Genomic DNA, 17,840 nt, shown 5'->3' with positions numbered 1-17,840 from the left:
TTAAAATTAAGCTTAGTAATTTAACATCTGAAAAAAAATATTTATACACGGCAATTCTAAGGGGCAAGTGACACCTCTGGCCACTTTCATTGTGTGATCGATTCGCAAGCAAGACAGGTTTATTATAGCGTCAATCAATCCCTTATGGCACCTGACGGTGAAGGAAAATCCAGACCCGGTTTTTAAAAGTAAAACTTTATTGCAATGTGCATTGTCACATTCATCTTTGCACAACAGAACGGAGGCACCCAACCCCATTTAGCAAGAAAAGACAAAAACAAGGGGAAAAAAAAAATCTAATAAAACATTAAATCATGACAACAACAAATACAATTAAATCTGTGTAGTTTAAAACATTTTAAACTACTAAGATAAGTGTCCTTTTCTTTCCATACCCAGAATGAGGATTTAGATTTCATATTAGATTTTACATACGTTACATTAGTTCAAGAAAATGTATACGATCACTATACATAACAAGGTCCATACCATGCTTCTCTGTATCAACGTCTGAAAAGCACATTGGACAGATTAATTTCCTCTTTACAACAGTCTGACCTGTAATCATTTCTCAGTAAATTTATAACATTTAGATAAAAGTGACAGATTTAGTTATTTCTTGCCTTTACATTGATCCCCCTTTCATTATCAATTGATAAATCTCTTGCAAAAAAACATTACTGTTAATTGATTTTTAAAAAAGCATTTACATTAGCGCATTGTACCCATACCATGACCTCCACATGCAAATCAATCATTATAAAGTGCTCTAAGGACAAGACAATTCATGATCAATAATGACTAGGAAGTAATATACTTGTCCTCGACGACTGAAAAACAGAAAATAGGTCTTATGAAGCGTATTGTACAGTTAAAACTTCCACTTACAACTTAAGAAGAAAATGTGTTTCACAGACCTTTCATTATCCAATGGTGATCCCTTTCAAAAAGCTTTATCGTTATTTAATTATTATTTTTTAAATACAGAAAAATGTCCCTTTAAAAACCAGAGCATCATATCATGCACTCGACACGCAAATCAATAATTATAAAGTGCTGTAAGGACCCTGCGATGCTTTTCATTCAGAGGTTCCTTCAAGTGGACCCACATATAGCTAGGTATATCTACGATCAGAGTCTTCAAGTGGACCCACATACAACTAGGATACAACTAGGTACATCTACGATCATCAGAGTCTTCAAGTGGACCCACCATATAGCTAGGTATATCTACGATCATCAGAGTCTTCAAATGGACCCACCATATAGCTAGGTATATCTACGATCATCAGAGTCTTCAAGTGGACCCACCATATAGCTAGGTATATCTACGATCATCAGAGTCTTCAAGTGGACCCACCATATAGCTAGGTATATCTACGATCATCAGAGTCTTCAAGTGGACCCACATATAGCTAGGTATATCTACGATCAGAGTAGCAAACCATCTCTCAGCAGGCCTTCCATTCCACATTATAGCCATGTAGCCTACAACATTCTCACGACACTTGTTCAAATGGTGGCGCTATTACTAACCAGTGTAATTAATTAGTATTTTAAAAAATGTACAGTGTCACCATTTGTTAAAATGACCAAGCACAACATATGACACAAACATTCAAATATTATCTGCTTAATAAATTCATAGAAAACCAGACATGATAGGATGTTTTTTTTTTCTTCCACAGGAGAATCAGTCTCTTCCATCACAGTTCAGTCACACAGTAGAGTTCCATCAATTGATTCCATCTTTTGATATGTGGGCCTTTCTTCCAAGATAAGGTTCACAGGTAGGGTCCTTGTCCACGAGACTAAGAGGACGGGGCTGAGTACATGTACAGGAGGCAACCGGATGTGGACTAGGAATGCTCTCAGGGAGAAGGAAGTCCACAGCATGCCCAAACAGCCATCAGATGTAGGTGCTATGTGGACCTATGGAGGGATGGGTGTTACATTCTGTATGTTCCCCTCTCTTCAACTCCATATGTATCCTCAAAAAGGTTCCTAGTGTTAGCTCAGATCCTACTAGTGGTGTCCTGTGTGATGACAGAGAGAAGAAGAGGGTGACAGGTTTAGATGAGAGAAAAAGGAGACTGATATTTTAATGAAAATAAAACTACAATCTTCAACTCATGGAATTTATAGTAGCGGCTGAAGAATATATGCATTAAGGTATTAGTGGTACTTGAGTTAGGTAGCATGCCCCATGTTGGGCAGGTTACAGTTGTTGCACATGGAGGAAGAGATTCCTCATGTAAAAAAAGGGACTTTCTAGTTAAATTCAGGGTTTAGTCAACAAGTATTTTGGATATGGTAGTTTTAGAATGGAGAAGAGAGGCCCCCAGGCTGTCACAGTCAGCCTCTATAGAGAGAGAGAGGCCCCCAGGCTGTCACAGTCAGCCTCTATAGAGAGAGAGAGGCCCCCGGGCTGTCACAGTCAGCCTCTATAGAGAGAGAGAGGCCCCCGGGCTGTCACAGTCAGCCTCTATAGAGAGAGAGAGTCCCCCAGGCTGTCACAGTCAGCCTCTATAGAGAGAGAGAGTCCCCCAGGCTGTCACAGTCAGCCTCTATAGAGAGAGAGAGGCCCCCAGGCTGTCACAGTCAGCCTCTATAGAGAGAGAGAGGCCCCCGGGCTGTCACAGTCAGCCTCTATAGAGAGAGAGAGGCCCCCAGGCTGTCACAGTCAGCCTCTATAGAGAGAGAGGCCCCCAGGCTGTCACAGTCAGCCTCTATAGAGAGAGAGAGGCCCCCGGGCTGTCACAGTCAGCCTCTATAGAGAGAGAGAGGCCCCCGGGCTGTCACAGTCAGCCTCTAGAGAGAGAGAGAGGCCCCCGGGCTATCAAATGGGTGTGCTCAATGCTCACCGTTCCCATTGCTGATTGGACCGTTCCCATTGCTGATTGGACCGTTCCCATTGCTGATTGGACCGTTCCCATTGCTGATTGGACCGTTCCCATTGCTGATTGGACCGTTCCCATTGCTGATTGGACCGTTCCCATTGCTGATTGGACCGTTCCCATTGCTGATTGGACCGTTCCCATTGCTGATTGCACCGTTCCCATTGCTGATTGCACCGTTCCCATTGCTGATGGGCTCCGTGGTCTCCCAATTCATGGCCTTCTGGACGGCCTTCTTCCAGCGTGCGAACCGGAACTCACTCTCTACAGGAGAAACAGAGGGACAGACACGTTACATTGGAGACTCCTATCCTCATGGTAACTGCAGTACATACATATAACCACTAGATGTCAGTGTGTTAAACTCACTCTCTACAGGAGAAACAGAGGGACAGACCAGTTACATCAGATGCTCCTATCCTCAAGGTAACTGCAGTACATATATATAACCACTAGATGTCAGTGTGTTAAACTCACTCTCTACAGGAGAAACAGAGGGACAGACACGTTACATTGGAGGCTCCTATCCTCAAGGTAACTGCAGTACATATATATAACCACTAGATGTCAGTGTGTTAAACTCACTCTACCAAATAGAAATTGTAGAGAGCCTGTCGTGTAAACCCCGACCTTAAAGCAACACAGTGACTAGGGTCTGGTTTCAACGATGAACTCTTGGCATGGCGGAACTATGTCACATCCTCAGTTGATACTGGATAAAACATTTTTCCGGGGACTCTGCCAACAAAATCACAAGGCAGACATGCCAGAACGTCACGATTCAAAACTAAAGTTTCCAAAACCTTTGGCAGTGGTTTTTAAAGTGGAGGTGGTGGATGCAAATTAGCCACATGTGAAATGCACTCACTAAAAATAACCTCCGTTGATGTCCATCTTGGCAGCTACTATTTTATTCAAGGGGATAAGGCAGTGACCTGGGCAGTGACCTGGTCAGTGACCTGGTCAGTGACCTGGGCAGTGACCTAGGCAGTGACCTGGGCAGTGACCTAATCCATGGTGGTCCATTAGTGAAACCAAACCCTAGTCACTGTTGTCTAAGGTCGGGTTTGAGAAATATAAACTGAACGTCTTTAAAATGTAAAGAGACATTTAACCACCAGATGACAGTATGACATAAATATTGATTATGGTATCTGAAATCATGGTCATGCCTCATGGTGACAGGGTTAGGGGTCAACTCAGTTTTACAAATAAGTCATTTCAAGAAGTGGATTTTAAATCAATATTAATGAATTGTCAAATTAAAAATAAATTTTAAAAAACCCGGCATTTTCAATTCACTTTGACCCCGACCCTGGCTACTGATCGAAGTCTGACGCTGTTCTCTCACCCTCAAGATTGATCATGGGTTGGTATTTGTCAGTGGGGATGGTTGTGAGGTTACCAGGGGTCAGACTCCAGACACCCACCCCCTCTGCTGCTCCTGCTGCCATGGCTGCACCCAGAGCCGTGGTCTCCGACATGGACGGCTTCACTGAGGGAACACATACAGAAATCCAATACTTGAGCCGTCCTCGGGAGTATGTGTATTTGGGTAAAAGGTTCATGTTAGAGTGTGTACTGTGGCAGCTGTGTCTGCCTGTATTAGGTGTTTGAGTTTACTGGAGTGCATGATGTCAACGTATCTGTATGTTCTTGTAAAGTAGACATAAAATGTGTGTGTCGTTGAGTCAAAAGTTCAAATGAGAGATTCCCGAGTGCATGTTCTTTACCTCAATGCAGTGTGTATGTGTTGGGGCGGCAGGGTAGCCTAGTGGTCAGAGCGTTGGACTAGTAACCGAAAGGTTGCAAGTTCAAATCCCCGAGCTGACAAGGTACAAATCTGTCGTTCTGCCCCCTGAACAAGGCAGTTAACCCACTGTTCCTAGACCAGTTGACCCACTGTTCCTAGACCAGTTGACCCACTGTTCCCCGGTAGGCCTTCATTGAAAATAAGAGTTTGTTCTTAACTGACTTGCCTAGTTAAATAAAAGGTACCTACCCACAGGGATGCAGAGTACATCAGCCTGGAGCTGCATCAATAGTCTGTTGGAGGTCATGCCTCCATCCACCTGGAGCTGGCTCAAAGGAACCCCATAATCCTGATTCATAGCCTCCAGGATCTGGACAATAATAATAAATACATTTATAATTATATTAGGTTCATAGCAGAGTTCTGTTTGACTAAGGGGAAGGGTCTGAGTTTCCAGCCAGAGCAGCGAAAGCCTAGGTGTGAACTGAGTCAGGCTTACCTCTCTAGTCTGAAAACAGACTGCCTCCAGCGCAGCGAAGGCCAGGTGAGATCTGTTAGTGAACTGAGTCAGGCCACAGATGATACTGTCGAAACGAGAGAGAGAGAGATAGATGAAAATCAGGCTGGAAACAAACTGGCAGGTCTGTTGAAAATGGAGGACAGAATACACGTGTTAACTTTAAAAAAAAAAAACTCAAATCTAGTGACATTTCGTCACATAAAACCCAAGAATGCATGACGTCTGAAGCTTCAAGGATTGTTTCACAATTAGGTGCAAGTGGCCTACCCTCGTGCACTGGGCTCCCAGTAGGGGGCGTACAGCCCGGAGAAGGCAGGAACAAAGTAACATCCATAGGACGAGCCCACATCGCCTGCCAGCTTCTCTGTGAGAGGAAGAGGGGGGAGGATGAGGACGGTCTTAAAGCAAATATGAAAAATCAACCTAAAAACGTACAGTGTGTTGCAGAGCAGAGCTCACCGATCTCTGCAGAGGACTGGATGATTCCCAGGTTGTCTTTCAGCCAGCGTACCACCGCCCCAGCTATGGCCACCGACCCCTGGAATAGACCAATCACAGGTCAGCACCAGCATAGCGGAGCCAATCACAACCGTGACAAATATACTGCAGGGCTTTATTTCAGACGGGGCAAAACAGGACTAGTACAACATGACTAGTACAGCAGGACTAGTAAAACAGGACTAGTACAGTGGCTTGCAAAAGTATTCGTCCCCCTTGGCGTTTATCCTATTTTGTTGCATTACAACCTGTAATTTAAATAGATTTTTGGGGGGATTCCATGTAATGAACATACACAAAATAGTCCAAATTGGCACTGTATAACAGGACTAGCGCACCAGGACTAGCGCACCAGGACTAGCATACCAGGACTAGCATACCAGGACTAGCATACCAGGACTAGCGCAACAGGACTAGCATAACAGGACTAGCATAACAGGACTAGCATAACAGGACTAGCATAACAGGACTAGCATAACAGGACTAGCATAACAGGACTAGCATAACAGGACTGCATACCAGGACTAGCATACCAGGACTAGCATAACAGGACTAGCATAACAGGACTAGCATAACAGATAACAGGACTAGCATAACAGATAACAGGACTAGCATAACAGATAACAGGACTAGCATAACAGATAACAGGACTAGCGCACCAGGACTAGCGCACCAGGACTAGCGCAACAGGACTAGCGCAACAGGACTAGCGCAACAGGACTAGCGCAACAGGACTAGCGCAACAGGACTAGCGCAACAGGACTAGCGCAACAGGACGTGTACCTCGAGAGCATAGTAGGCTGGTGCGTCCTTCCCCAGTTTGTAGGCCAGTGTGGTCAGGAGGCCGTGATCTGACATCACTGGCTGAGACGAAAGAGAGAGGGTGTCATTTTAGAGCAACAGACACCATTTTGGGAAGAAAAATAAAATAAAATAAAAATAATACATTATTGAAGTCCATTTTACCTTGATCCCTGTGTTTCTCAGCAGGAAGCAGCCCGTTCCGTACCTTTAATAGAAACAAGGGGACGGTTTTAAAAAGGAGATGGAGTCGGACCATAAAAATACAATCTCTCTCTGTTCTTCTCATAGAGGAAGACTTGGGGACATCTCTGAAAATCAAATCAAACTTTATTTGTCACATGCGCTGAATACAAGTGTAGACTTTACCATGAAATGCTTACTTTACAAGCCCTTAACCAACAGTGCAGTTCAAGAAAGAGTTAAAAATATAAAAAAAATACCAAATAAACTAAAGTAAAAAATTATAAAAAGTAACACAATAAAATAACAATAACGAGGCTATATACAGGGGGTATCGGTACTGAGTCAGTGTGCGGGGGGTACAGGTTAGTTGAGGTGATTTGTACATGTAGGTAGGGGTGAGGTGACTATGTATAGATAATAAAACAGCGAGTAGCAGCAGTGTACAAAACAAATGGAGGGGGGGTCAATGTAAATAGTCCAGTGGCCATTTGATTAATTGTTCGGAAGTCTTATGGCTTGGGGTTAGAAGCTGTTAAGGAGCTTCTACCACCCCAAACCACTTGGTGATGCGTTTACCATGTTCATATAAAATCAAAATCGCTAAAGTAGTTTAGAAATCCCTTTTTACATCAGCAGTTGTCACAAAGTACTTTAGAGATACCCAGCCTAAAAAAAAACTAAGAGCAACCAATACAGAGACAGGAGAAACACAGGGACACTCTCCCTAGAAGTCAGGAACCTAGGAAGAAACCTAGAGAGGAGCCAGGCTCGTACATAACATTCTACTGACTAAAATATTCTAAAAACGGCTGTGTTTCTGAGTGATGACGACCTAAACCAGCACGTCCAGTTCCACAGAGAAAGAGAGTGTCTGCTAGATCATATACCCAACCAAACTACACCATAGCTGTGAACACAACAAGCAGGCCACAGGCAGAAAGCAGAGATACAGAGCTGTGTGGTCAGGCTCCCAAACAATGGCAGAGTCAAAGGCCCCTCTCCTTTCTTTACAACTGACTGATACATGGACAGTCTAAGGATAACATGTTTACACACACCAGCACCTTTTAGTGTTATGTACCTCTGAATAAAATGATATGAATGAATATCACTGTCAGTTCTTTCCAAGTAAAGGAGAGAAGACCTGTCTTGGAGGAGAACTTACGTGTTTTTAGCCTGTCCATCCTGGAAGCACATTTGACCAACCAGAGCAGCGGACTGGTCCCCGAGACACTGTGACATCAAGAACCACAACAGCGTTTAGTCATCACACACACACACACACTAACCTCTGTCAGTCATTACTGTCAAAGCTAGGACATTGATTCACTCCAACCAGGGCAAATCACACACACTGAATTGTTTTGATGCAGTAACAACGAGGGAGAACTCCTTACCCCGGAGATGGGAACTCCTGCCAGAGAACCAGAGTTCTAGAAGAGGATGAAATAAACAGACATGATGAGAGTGAAGTTACTGATCCAGGACCTGTGTCAAATCTCAACTAAGTCCATTAAAAAAAGTCCTCATAAAAATCAGCCACATTTATCAAATCAGAACTAATGAGTAGTAGCAACAGGATCGGGGTCAACCAGGTCGTACTTAAACAGGGCTGCCCAACCCTCTTCCTGGACATCTACCGTCCTGTGGGTTTTCAGTCCAACCCCCCAAAAAATGTAAACACACTTGATTCTACTAATTAGCTGCTCAACAAGACCAGGTCATACTAAAACATAAACCAGGCCATCTGTCCAAATCATCTCTACAGCCAAACCAAAAATCAGCTGTTAAGGCCATCACGAGACGCTCCTGTCCAAATAACTGGCATAGCTATAGCCACACACTCTCCACAGTGTCGTTCTACGGACGCCACAGGAGTCACGAGCGTCTCAAATGGTGTAATGGAAAAAAAGAGCGGGCAGCCAAAGGCCTGGCATTCTCTCCACGGACCTTACCAAACCTCCATCTGGTGGACGTGAGGTAGAAGGCTGAGGTGAGAGAGTGAGAGTGAGAAAGGACATTTTGGGGACGACGGGCAGCCATTTTAGGAGACAGTGGCAGAACATATCAGAAGGAGGAGGAGGAGCAACCAGCTCACTGAATGACCTCTGGACACCAGGGCAAGGTGCACACTTTGTTGACAGCAGTGCAGCAACCATGACACAGTCACAGGAGATAACACACACACACACTTCTTGTGTACGCGTTCTATTCATTAGAGAGTATGTAGTTGTTAATTTGACCCATTTAAAACAACTGTCACAAGATGATATATCACTTTATATCACTTTCTCTGAATATACAGTGCATTCAGAAAGTATTCAGACCCCTTTGACTTTTTTCAACATTTTGTTACGTTACAGCCTTATTCTAAAATGGATTCATATAAAACATTTCCCCCTCAATCTACACACAATATCCCATAATGACAAAGCGAAAAGTTTATTTAAGTATTCAGACCCTTTGCGAGGAGACTCGAAATTGAGCTCAGGTGCATCCTGTTTCCATTGATCATCCTTGAGATGTTTCTACATCTTGATTGGAATCCAAGTGTGGTAAATTCATTTCATTGGACATGATTTGGAAAGGCACACACTATATATGTCTATATAAAGGTCCCACAGTTGACAGTGCATGTCTGAGCAAAAACCAAGCCATAAAGGCCAAGGAATTGTCCGTAGAGCTCCGAGACAGGATTGTATCGAGGCACAGATCTGGGGAACTGTACCAAAAACATTTCTGCAGCATTGAAGGTTCCCAAGAACACAGTGGCCTCCATCATTATTAAAAATGGATGAAGTTTGGAACCACCAAGACTCTTCCTAGAGCTGGTCACCAGGCCAAACTGAGTAATCGGGGTAGAAGGGCCTTGGTCAGTGGAGGTGACAGAGCTCCTCTGTGGAGATGGGAGAACCTTCCAGAAGAACAACCATCTCTGCAGCAATCCACCAATCAGGCCTTTTTGGTAGAGTGCCAGACAGAAGCCACTCCTCAGTAAAAAGCACATGACAGCCAGCTTGGAGTTTGACAAAAGGCCCCTAAAGGACTCTTAGACCATGAGAAACAAGATTCTCTGGTCTGATGAAACCAAGATTGAACTCTTTGGCCTGAATGCCAAGCGTCACGTCTGGAGGAAACCTGGCACCATCCCTACGGTGAAGCATGGTGGTGGCAGCATCAAGTTGTGGGGATGTTTTTGGGAGGCTAGTCAGAATCGAGGGAAAGATGAACGGAGCAAAGTAGAGAGATCCTTAATGAAAACCTGCTCCAAAGCACTCAGGACCTCAGACTGGGGCGAAGGTTCACCTTCCAACAGGACAATGACCCTAAGCACACAGCCAAGACATCGCAGGAGTGGCTTTGGAACAAGTCTCTGAATGTCCTTGAGTGGCCCAGCCAAAGCCTGGACTTTAACCTGATCGAACATCTCTGGAGAGACCTGAAAATAGCTGTGCAGCGACACTCCCCATCCAACCTGACAGAGCTTGAGAGGATCTGCAGAGAAGAATGGGAGAAACTCCCCAAATGCAGGTGTGCCAAACTTGTAGCATCATACCCAAGAAGACTCAAGGTTGTAATCGCTGCCAAAGGTGCTTCAACAAAGTACTGAGTAGAGGGTCTGAATACTTATGTAAATGTGATATTAAATTTGCAAAAAAATATCTGAAAACCTGTTTTTGTTTTGTCAGTGTGTGTAGATTGATGAAAAACTCTTTTTTTATTTTTTTTATCTATTTTAGAATAAGGCTGTAACGTAAAATGTGGAAAAGGTCAAGGGGTCTGAATACTTTCCAAAAACGCACTGTATGTCGTCACGTCTGATCAACAGTGTCTGAGGAACGAACCAAGAAAACAATATTTATCCCTGTGACCTTGACCCCACCGTTACTTAGTCTGACAGTCAACTGGAATCTTATCAGGTCAGCTTTGACGCAGTTGGAACTAAACACTAAGTCATAAAACCAAATGACCTGCTTTGATTAGTCACTTAAAATCACATACTTGAGCATAAACATCTTTATGGTTACCTTCTACTGAAAAATGATAGGACTTAACCTGGATAGGTGGGTTAATGTTTAAAACATGGTTCGGGAAGTGTTTCAAATCCAAAACATTACATACACACACACACAGACACACAAGCTAGATCCGAAGGTATCAACTCACCATTGAACCGTATATTTCTGAGGAGCTCTTCACTTGGGGTAGAATTTCCATTGGGACATCAAAATATCTACAACCAACAAATAAATATGTTTAAAATAATAATAATAATAAATATATAGTAACATTTTGTACAAAAATATAATTAACTCATGTAGATATGTCTATGCAAACATGTTCAAGTGTGTGTGTGTGTGTGTGTGTGTGTGTGTGTGTGTGTGTGTGTGTGTGTGTGTGTTCCTACTTGCAGAGCTCGGGGTCCCAGTCCAGGGTGTGTATATTGAAGAGCATGGTGCGACTTGCGTTGGTCACATCTGTGACGTGCACCCCTCCACTCTTCCCCCCTGTCAGACACTGGGGTTTGAGAGGACCACACCGCCACAGAAGATAATTATAAAAATATTGATACAGAACCACTATGGAAATAAGTCTTGAATTTGAGTCATCCCTGACAAGTTTAAAAAGTGTAGATTCTCTGTGTCTTCAAAACTGTCAAATCAATCATCTGGATGATTAATCATTTATCACAGATAAACAATCTGAACAGGAACTGATCACCAACTCCGATCCGGAGTACCTGTGCAGGTTTTTGTACCAGCCCAGTACCAGCCCAGCGTTGGGCCCAGTCTTACCCAGATAAGCCAGGAGTCGACAGTGCCGAACATGGCTCTGTTTGTCAGGATAGCCTCAGCGACCTCCTCCACGTTGTCCATGAGCCAACGCAGCTTCACAGCACTGAAGTATGTACTGATGGGCAGACCGGTCTTGTGCTGGGGACGAGATAGATGGAGAGAATAAGAAAGAGATGGAGAGATAGACGCTGTATCACATCCGGCTGTGATTGGGTGTCCCATAGGGTGGCGCACAATTGGCCCAGCGTCGTCCGGGTTTGGCCGGGGGGGGGGTTTTGTTCTTCACTGACTTGCCTCGTTAAAAAGGTTTAAAAATGTTAACAAGTAAAAATGAAGGGAGAGAGAAAGAGAGAGAGCGTGGTAGAGAAATAATAAAACGTGATGACCACGTTGATGTCACCCATCAGAGATTACGGTAAAGATGTGTCAGATTGTTCACACCTAATCTTCTCATCCCCACAGGTGCCTATAGGCTAGGGTCAATGGTGGGGTAGGGGCAATGAAGTAGGGTCTAGGGCAGGGGTGGGCAATTCCAGTCCTCGAGGGCCTGATTAGTGTCACAGTTTCGCCCCCAGGGCCCCAGCTAACACACCTGACTCCAATAATCACCTAATCATGATCTTCAGTTTAGAATGCAATTAGTTTAAAAATCAGCTGTGTTTGCATGAGGATGGAGGGGAAAGTGTGACTCCAATCAGGCCCTGGAGGAGTTGCCCACCCCTGGTTTAGGGGTTGGTTTGGGACAGGGCTCTCCTCTTACCTTCAGATGGTTCTTATTCTTTCCCGGGGTGCTGTTGATCAGCCTCTCCACCGTGGACTGTGTACGCAGGTCCAGCCAAACTGCAGGGATAACCAGCACACAAAGAGTTAAAAATCACTGCTAAAAACTTCAATTGAAAAATATATATATATAAAAATATATATATATATATATAAAAAAATATTTAAAAAAAATCGCCCAGAGATAATATATTATAAACACACACTGTATCTTACAATGTTCAACAATAGACAGACAGTGGTGGAACTGGCAGAATGAAAAGCACGACTGTTGATATTGACATCCTACACTACTTCCTGAAGCTGGGGGGAGGGTGTCATGGTATTACAACAATGCTACTGGATGATGGTTATGCAATCTGGCCATGTGCTGTGTGGTTTCCCACATGACACAACTTTAGGATGTACTAAGTTGAGTTACAGTAAGGATCTGTGTGGAGGTTTGAGGGAGCGACTGGGGGGGCTGAGGGTAGCTGGTTGAGTCAGACTGGAAAAAAGTGTGTGTGTCCAAGCCAATGAATTGGACTGGTTCCTAAACCTACGACTGAATTAGAACTCTGATCCCTAAAAAAGTGAACAGACCGTTCCTTTCCATAGTCTTCTAAATGGGGACGGTGACCCCGTACTTTCTGGCACATACGTTTGTGACTACCAATGAGCTTGATAATACCCACCAATGGCATTGTAGAGCGGTTCCCCTGTCTCTTTGTCCCAAACCAGCGTAGTCTCTCTCTGATTGGTCACGCCGACAGCTGGGTAAACACAAACAAAAATGGTAAACAAACACCCACACACCCCCTTGCTGCATCCAATGGAGTCCTGAGAACCACTGTAGGTACAAGAGAGTTTTCATACCCCTTGACTTGTTCTACATTTTGTTGTGTTACAGCCTGAACTCAAAATGGATTAAATAGATTATTTTTCACACACAAAATCCCATAATGACAAAGTCAAAACATGTTTTTATAAATGTTTGCAATTTTTGGGAAAATTAAATACATCATTATCTAATTCAGATAAGTATTCACACTCATGACTCAATACATTGTAGAAGTACCTTTGGCTGTGATTACAGCTGTGAGTCTTTCTGGGTAAGTCTCTATGAGCTTTCCACACCTGGATTGTGCAACATTTGCCCATTATTCTTCAAACTCTGTCAAATTGGTAGTTGATCATTGCTAGACAGCCATTTAAGTCTTGCCATTGATTTTCAAGCTGATTTAAGTTAAAACTGTAACTCAGCCATTCAGGAAGATTCACTGTCTTCTTGGTAAACAACTCGTGTATATTTGGCCTTGTGCTTTAGGTTATTGTCCTGCTGAAAGGTGAATTCATCTCCCAGTGGTTGGTGGAAAGCAGACTGAACCAGGTTCCTCTAGGATTTAGCCTGTGTTGAGCTCCATTCTGTTTCTTTTAATCCTACAAAAACTCCCCAGTCCTTATCGATTACAAGCATACCCATAACATGATGCAGCCACCACTATGCGAGAGAGGTACTCTGTAATGTGTTGTATTTTCCCCCAAACATAACACATTGCATTCAGGACAAAAAGCTAATTGCTTTGCCACATTTTTTTGCAGTATTACTTTAGATCCTTGTTGCAAACAGGATGAATGTTTTGTAATACTATTCATTCTGTACGTCCTTCTTTTCACTCTGTCATTTAGGTTAGTATTGTGGAGTAACTACAATGTTGTTGATCCATCCTCAGTTTTCTCCTATCACAGCCATTCAACTCTGTAATTGCTTTTTATTTTATTTTTTAAGTCATCAATTGTCCTGAGAGGTTTCCTTCCTTTCCGGCAACGGAGTTAGAAGGGACACCTGTGTCTTTGGATGGTGTATCAATATATCCCAGTCACTGCAAAGTGTAATTAATAACTTCACCATGCTCAAAGGGATATTCAATGTCTGCTTTTATTTTTTATTTATTTTTTTAACCAAGCTACCAATAGGTGCCCTTATTTGCGAGGCGTTGGAAAACCTCCCTGGTCTTTGTGGGTTCTAGCGTTGGAAAACCTCCCTGGTCTTTGTGGTTGAATCTGTTTGAAATTCACTGTTCGACTGAGGGACCTTACAATTAATTGTATGTGTGGGGTACAGAGATGAGGTAGTCATTCAAAATCACGTTTAACACTGTTATTGTACACAGAGTGAGTCCATGCAACTTATTATGTGACTTGTTAAGCACATTTTTACTCCTGAACATATTTAGGCTCCTTGTCATAACAAAGGGGTTGAATACTTATTGACTCAATACATTTCAGCTTTTCATTTGTAATTAATATGTAAACATTTTGAAAAATATAATTCCACTGACATTATAGGGTATTGTGTGTAGGTCAGTGACAAAAAAAAATAAATACATTTAATATGTAATCCATTTTCAATTCAGGCTGTAACAACAAAATGTGGACAAAGTCCAGGGGTGTGAATAATTTCTGAAGGCACTAATATACACTGGGGAGAAGAAGTGTTTGATAACCTGCTTACAAAGCAGTATCCTACTTACAAAGCATGTAGAGGTCTGTAATTTTTTATCATAGGTACACTTCAACTGTGAGAGACGGAATCTAAAACAAAAATCCAGAAAATCACATTGTATGATTTTTAAGTAATTAATTTACATTTTATTGCATGACATAAGTATTTGATCACCTATCAACCAGTAAGAATTCCGGCTCTCACAGACCTGTTAGTTTTTCTTTAAGAAGCCCTCCTGTTCTCCACTCATTACCTGTATTAACTGCACCTGTTTGAACTCGTTACCTGTATAAAAGACACCTGTCCACACACTCAATCAAACAGACTCCAACCTCTCCACAATGGCTGGCCAAGAACAGTGAGCTGTGTAAGGACATCAGGGATAAAATTGTAGACCTGCAAAAGGCTGCGATGGGCTACAGGACAATAGGCAAGCAGCTTGGTGAGAAGGCAACAACTGTTTGCGCAATTATTAGAAAATGTAAGAAGTTCAAGATGACGGTCAATCACCCTCGGTCTGGGGCTCCATGCAAGATCTCACCTCATGGGGCATCAATGATCATGAGGAAGGTGAGGGATCAGCCCAGAACTACACGGCAGGACCTGGTCAATGACCTGAAGAGAGCTGGGGCCACAGTCTCAAAGAAAACCATTAGTAACACACTACGCCGTCATGGATTAAAATCCTGCAGCGCACGCAAGGTCCCCCTGTTCAAGCCAGTGCATGTCCAGGCCCGTCTGAAGTTTGCCAATGACCATCTGAATTATCCAGAGGAGGAATGGGAGGTCATGTGGTCTGATGAGACAAAAATATAGCTTTTTGGTCTAAACTCCACTCGCCGTGTTTGGAGGAAGAAGAAGGATGAGTACAACCCCAAGAACACCATCCCAACCGTGAAGCATGGAGGTGGAAACATCATTCTTTGGGGATGCTTTTCTGCAAAGGGGACAGGACGACTGCACCGTATTGAGCGGAGGATGGATGGGGCCATGTATCGCGAGATCTTGGCCAACAACCTCCTTCCCTCAGTAAGAGCATTGAAGATGGGTCGTGGCTGGGTCTTCCAGCATGACAACGACCCGAAACACACAGCCAGGGCAACTAAGGAGTGGCTCCGTAAGAAGCATCTCAAGGTCCTGGAGTGGCCTAGCCAGTCTCCAGACCTGAACCCAATAGAAAATCTTTGGAGGGAGCTGAAAGTCCGTATTGCCCAGCGACAGCCCCGAAACCTGAAGGATCTGGAGGTCTGTATGGAGGAGTGGGCCAAAATCCCTGCTGCAGTGTGTGCAAACCTGGTCAAGGACTACAGGAAACGTATGATCTCTGTAATTGCAAACAAAGGTTTCTGTACCAAATATTAAGTTCTGCTTTTCTGATGTATCAAATACTTATGTCATGCAATAAAATGCTAATTAATTACTTAATCATACAAATGTGATTTTCTGGATTTTTGTTTTAGATTCCGTCTCACAGTTGAAGTGTACCTATGATAAAAATTACAGACCTCTACATGCTTTGTAAGTAGGAAAACCTGCAAAATCGGCAGTGTATCAAATACTTGTTCTCCCCACTGTATATACACATACATGTACATAAACACACACACCACTGTACCTTTAATGTTGGAGATGTCTATGTTGAGCTGGCCGAGCTTCTCACAGGTCCTCTCCATACACTCATAGACTGACTGAAGAATCTCCTTAGGGTCCTCTTCTACCCAGCTGACACACACACAGTTCAACTAGGTGTTAGAAAAGGGTTTTACCAGTGTTCGAAAGTAGCATTTCAGAACAAACATGGTGAAAATGTGGAATGACAAGTGTCATATTTCAGCTTTGTGTTGTGCGTTCAATCCCTGATGATCACTGTACAACAGCTACTGACACTTAGTCTTTCACTCGTACGTGGTCAAATTCCCCTCTTTTCTACTGGTCCTCGTCAGGGTCAAAAGACAATTGTTGTTGTTTTTTTGTTTTTTTTAAAGGTCCTGACCCGGTCAAAGAGTCTTTCCAAAATAACCCAGGTCCATAGTGAATAGTAGCTTCTCTGCATACAAGGCATTTGGGAAAGTATTCAGACCCATTCTCCACATTTTGTTACATTCCAACCTTATTCTAAAATTGATTCAATATTATTATTATTTTTCATCAATCTACACACAATACCCGATAATGACAAAGCAAAAACAGGTTTAAGAATTTTGGGCAAATGTATTCAAATTAAAAAAACAGAAATACCTATATACATAAGTATTCAGACGCTTTGCTATGAAACTCGAAATTGAGCTCAGGTGAATCCTGTTTCCATTGATCATTCTTGAGATGTTTCTACAACTTGAAGTCCACCTGTGGTAAATTCAATTGATTGGACATGATTTGGAAATACACACCTGTCTATATAAAAAGGTCCCACAGTTGACAGTGCATTTCAGAGCAAAAACCAAGCCATAAGGTCGAAGCAATTGTCCATAGAGCTCTGAGACAGGATTGTGTCAAGGTACAGATCTGGGGAAGGATACCAAAACATTTCCGCAGAATTGAAGGTCCCCAAGAACAGTGGCCTCCATCATTCTTAAAAATGGAAGAAGTTGGGAACCACCAAGACTCTTCCTAGAGCTGGTCACCAGGCCAAACTGAGTAATCGGGGTAGAAGGGCCTTGGACAAGGGAGGTGACCAAGAACCTGATGGTCACTGACAGAGCTCCAGAGTTCCTCTGTGGAGATGGGAGAACCTTCCAGAAGGAAAACCCATCTCTGCAGCACTCCACCAATCAGGCCTTTATGGTAGAGTGGCCAAACGGAAGCCACTCCTCAGTAAAAGGCACATGACAGCCCACTTGGAGTTTGCCAAAAGGCACCTAAAGGACTCTCAGACCATGCGAAACAAGATTCTCTGGTCTGATGAAACCAAGATTGAACTCTTTGGCCTGAATGCCAAGCGTCACGTCTGGTGGAAACCTGGCACCATCCCTACGGTGAAGCAGCATCATGCTGTGGGGATGTTTTTCAGCGGCAGGGAGACTAGTCAGGATCGAGGGAAAGATGAACGGAGCAAAGTACAGAGTGATCCTTGATGAAAACCTGCTCCAGGGCGCTCAGGACCTCAGACTGGGGTGAAGGTTCA

General features: G+C 43.3%; 1 protein-coding gene and 1 long non-coding RNA gene across 3 annotated transcripts in view; one reads left to right on the top strand and one right to left on the bottom strand.

Moving 5' to 3' along the window:
- Positions 1-1,298: 1,298 nt before the first annotated feature.
- LOC139546234 (uncharacterized) lies at positions 1,299-1,609 on the top strand. The gene is made up of 2 exons (XR_011669182.1): positions 1,299-1,371; positions 1,420-1,609. It is a non-coding gene; the product is annotated as an uncharacterized lncRNA (long non-coding RNA).
- Positions 1,610-1,771: 162 nt separating this feature from the next.
- LOC139546233 (glycerol kinase-like) overlaps positions 1,772-17,840 on the bottom strand; it is a 30,953-nt gene continuing 14,884 nt past the window's right edge. The window contains exons 3-19 of one of the 2 annotated variants that reach the window (XM_071354368.1): positions 16,332-16,438; positions 12,906-12,983; positions 12,212-12,291; positions 11,452-11,589; positions 11,064-11,173; positions 10,823-10,889; positions 8,053-8,088; positions 7,821-7,888; positions 6,635-6,677; positions 6,452-6,532; positions 5,630-5,708; positions 5,438-5,534; positions 5,150-5,234; positions 4,900-5,020; positions 4,249-4,392; positions 2,865-3,161; positions 1,772-1,932 (exon numbers count right to left, since the gene is read on the bottom strand). In XM_071354368.1, the coding sequence (XP_071210469.1) occupies positions 1,910-1,932; positions 2,865-3,161; positions 4,249-4,392; positions 4,900-5,020; positions 5,150-5,234; positions 5,438-5,534; positions 5,630-5,708; positions 6,452-6,532; positions 6,635-6,677; positions 7,821-7,888; positions 8,053-8,088; positions 10,823-10,889; positions 11,064-11,173; positions 11,452-11,589; positions 12,212-12,291; positions 12,906-12,983; positions 16,332-16,438 (1,654 nt within the window). In that variant the 3' untranslated portion in view covers positions 1,772-1,909. Of the gene's footprint in view, positions 2,037-2,864; positions 3,162-4,248; positions 4,393-4,899; positions 5,021-5,149; positions 5,235-5,437; positions 5,535-5,629; positions 5,709-6,451; positions 6,533-6,634; positions 6,678-7,820; positions 7,889-8,052; positions 8,089-10,822; positions 10,890-11,063; positions 11,174-11,451; positions 11,590-12,211; positions 12,292-12,905; positions 12,984-16,331; positions 16,439-17,840 lie in introns of both variants that reach the window. The other variant, XM_071354369.1, reaches the window with a different exon arrangement.

This window comes from Salvelinus alpinus, chromosome 20 (genome assembly GCF_045679555.1).
Source record: "Salvelinus alpinus chromosome 20, SLU_Salpinus.1, whole genome shotgun sequence".
Lineage (NCBI taxonomy): Eukaryota > Metazoa > Chordata > Actinopteri > Salmoniformes > Salmonidae > Salvelinus > Salvelinus alpinus.
The sequence above is the reverse complement of the archived record's forward strand: the minus strand, read 5'-3'. Positions and strand labels throughout refer to the sequence as shown.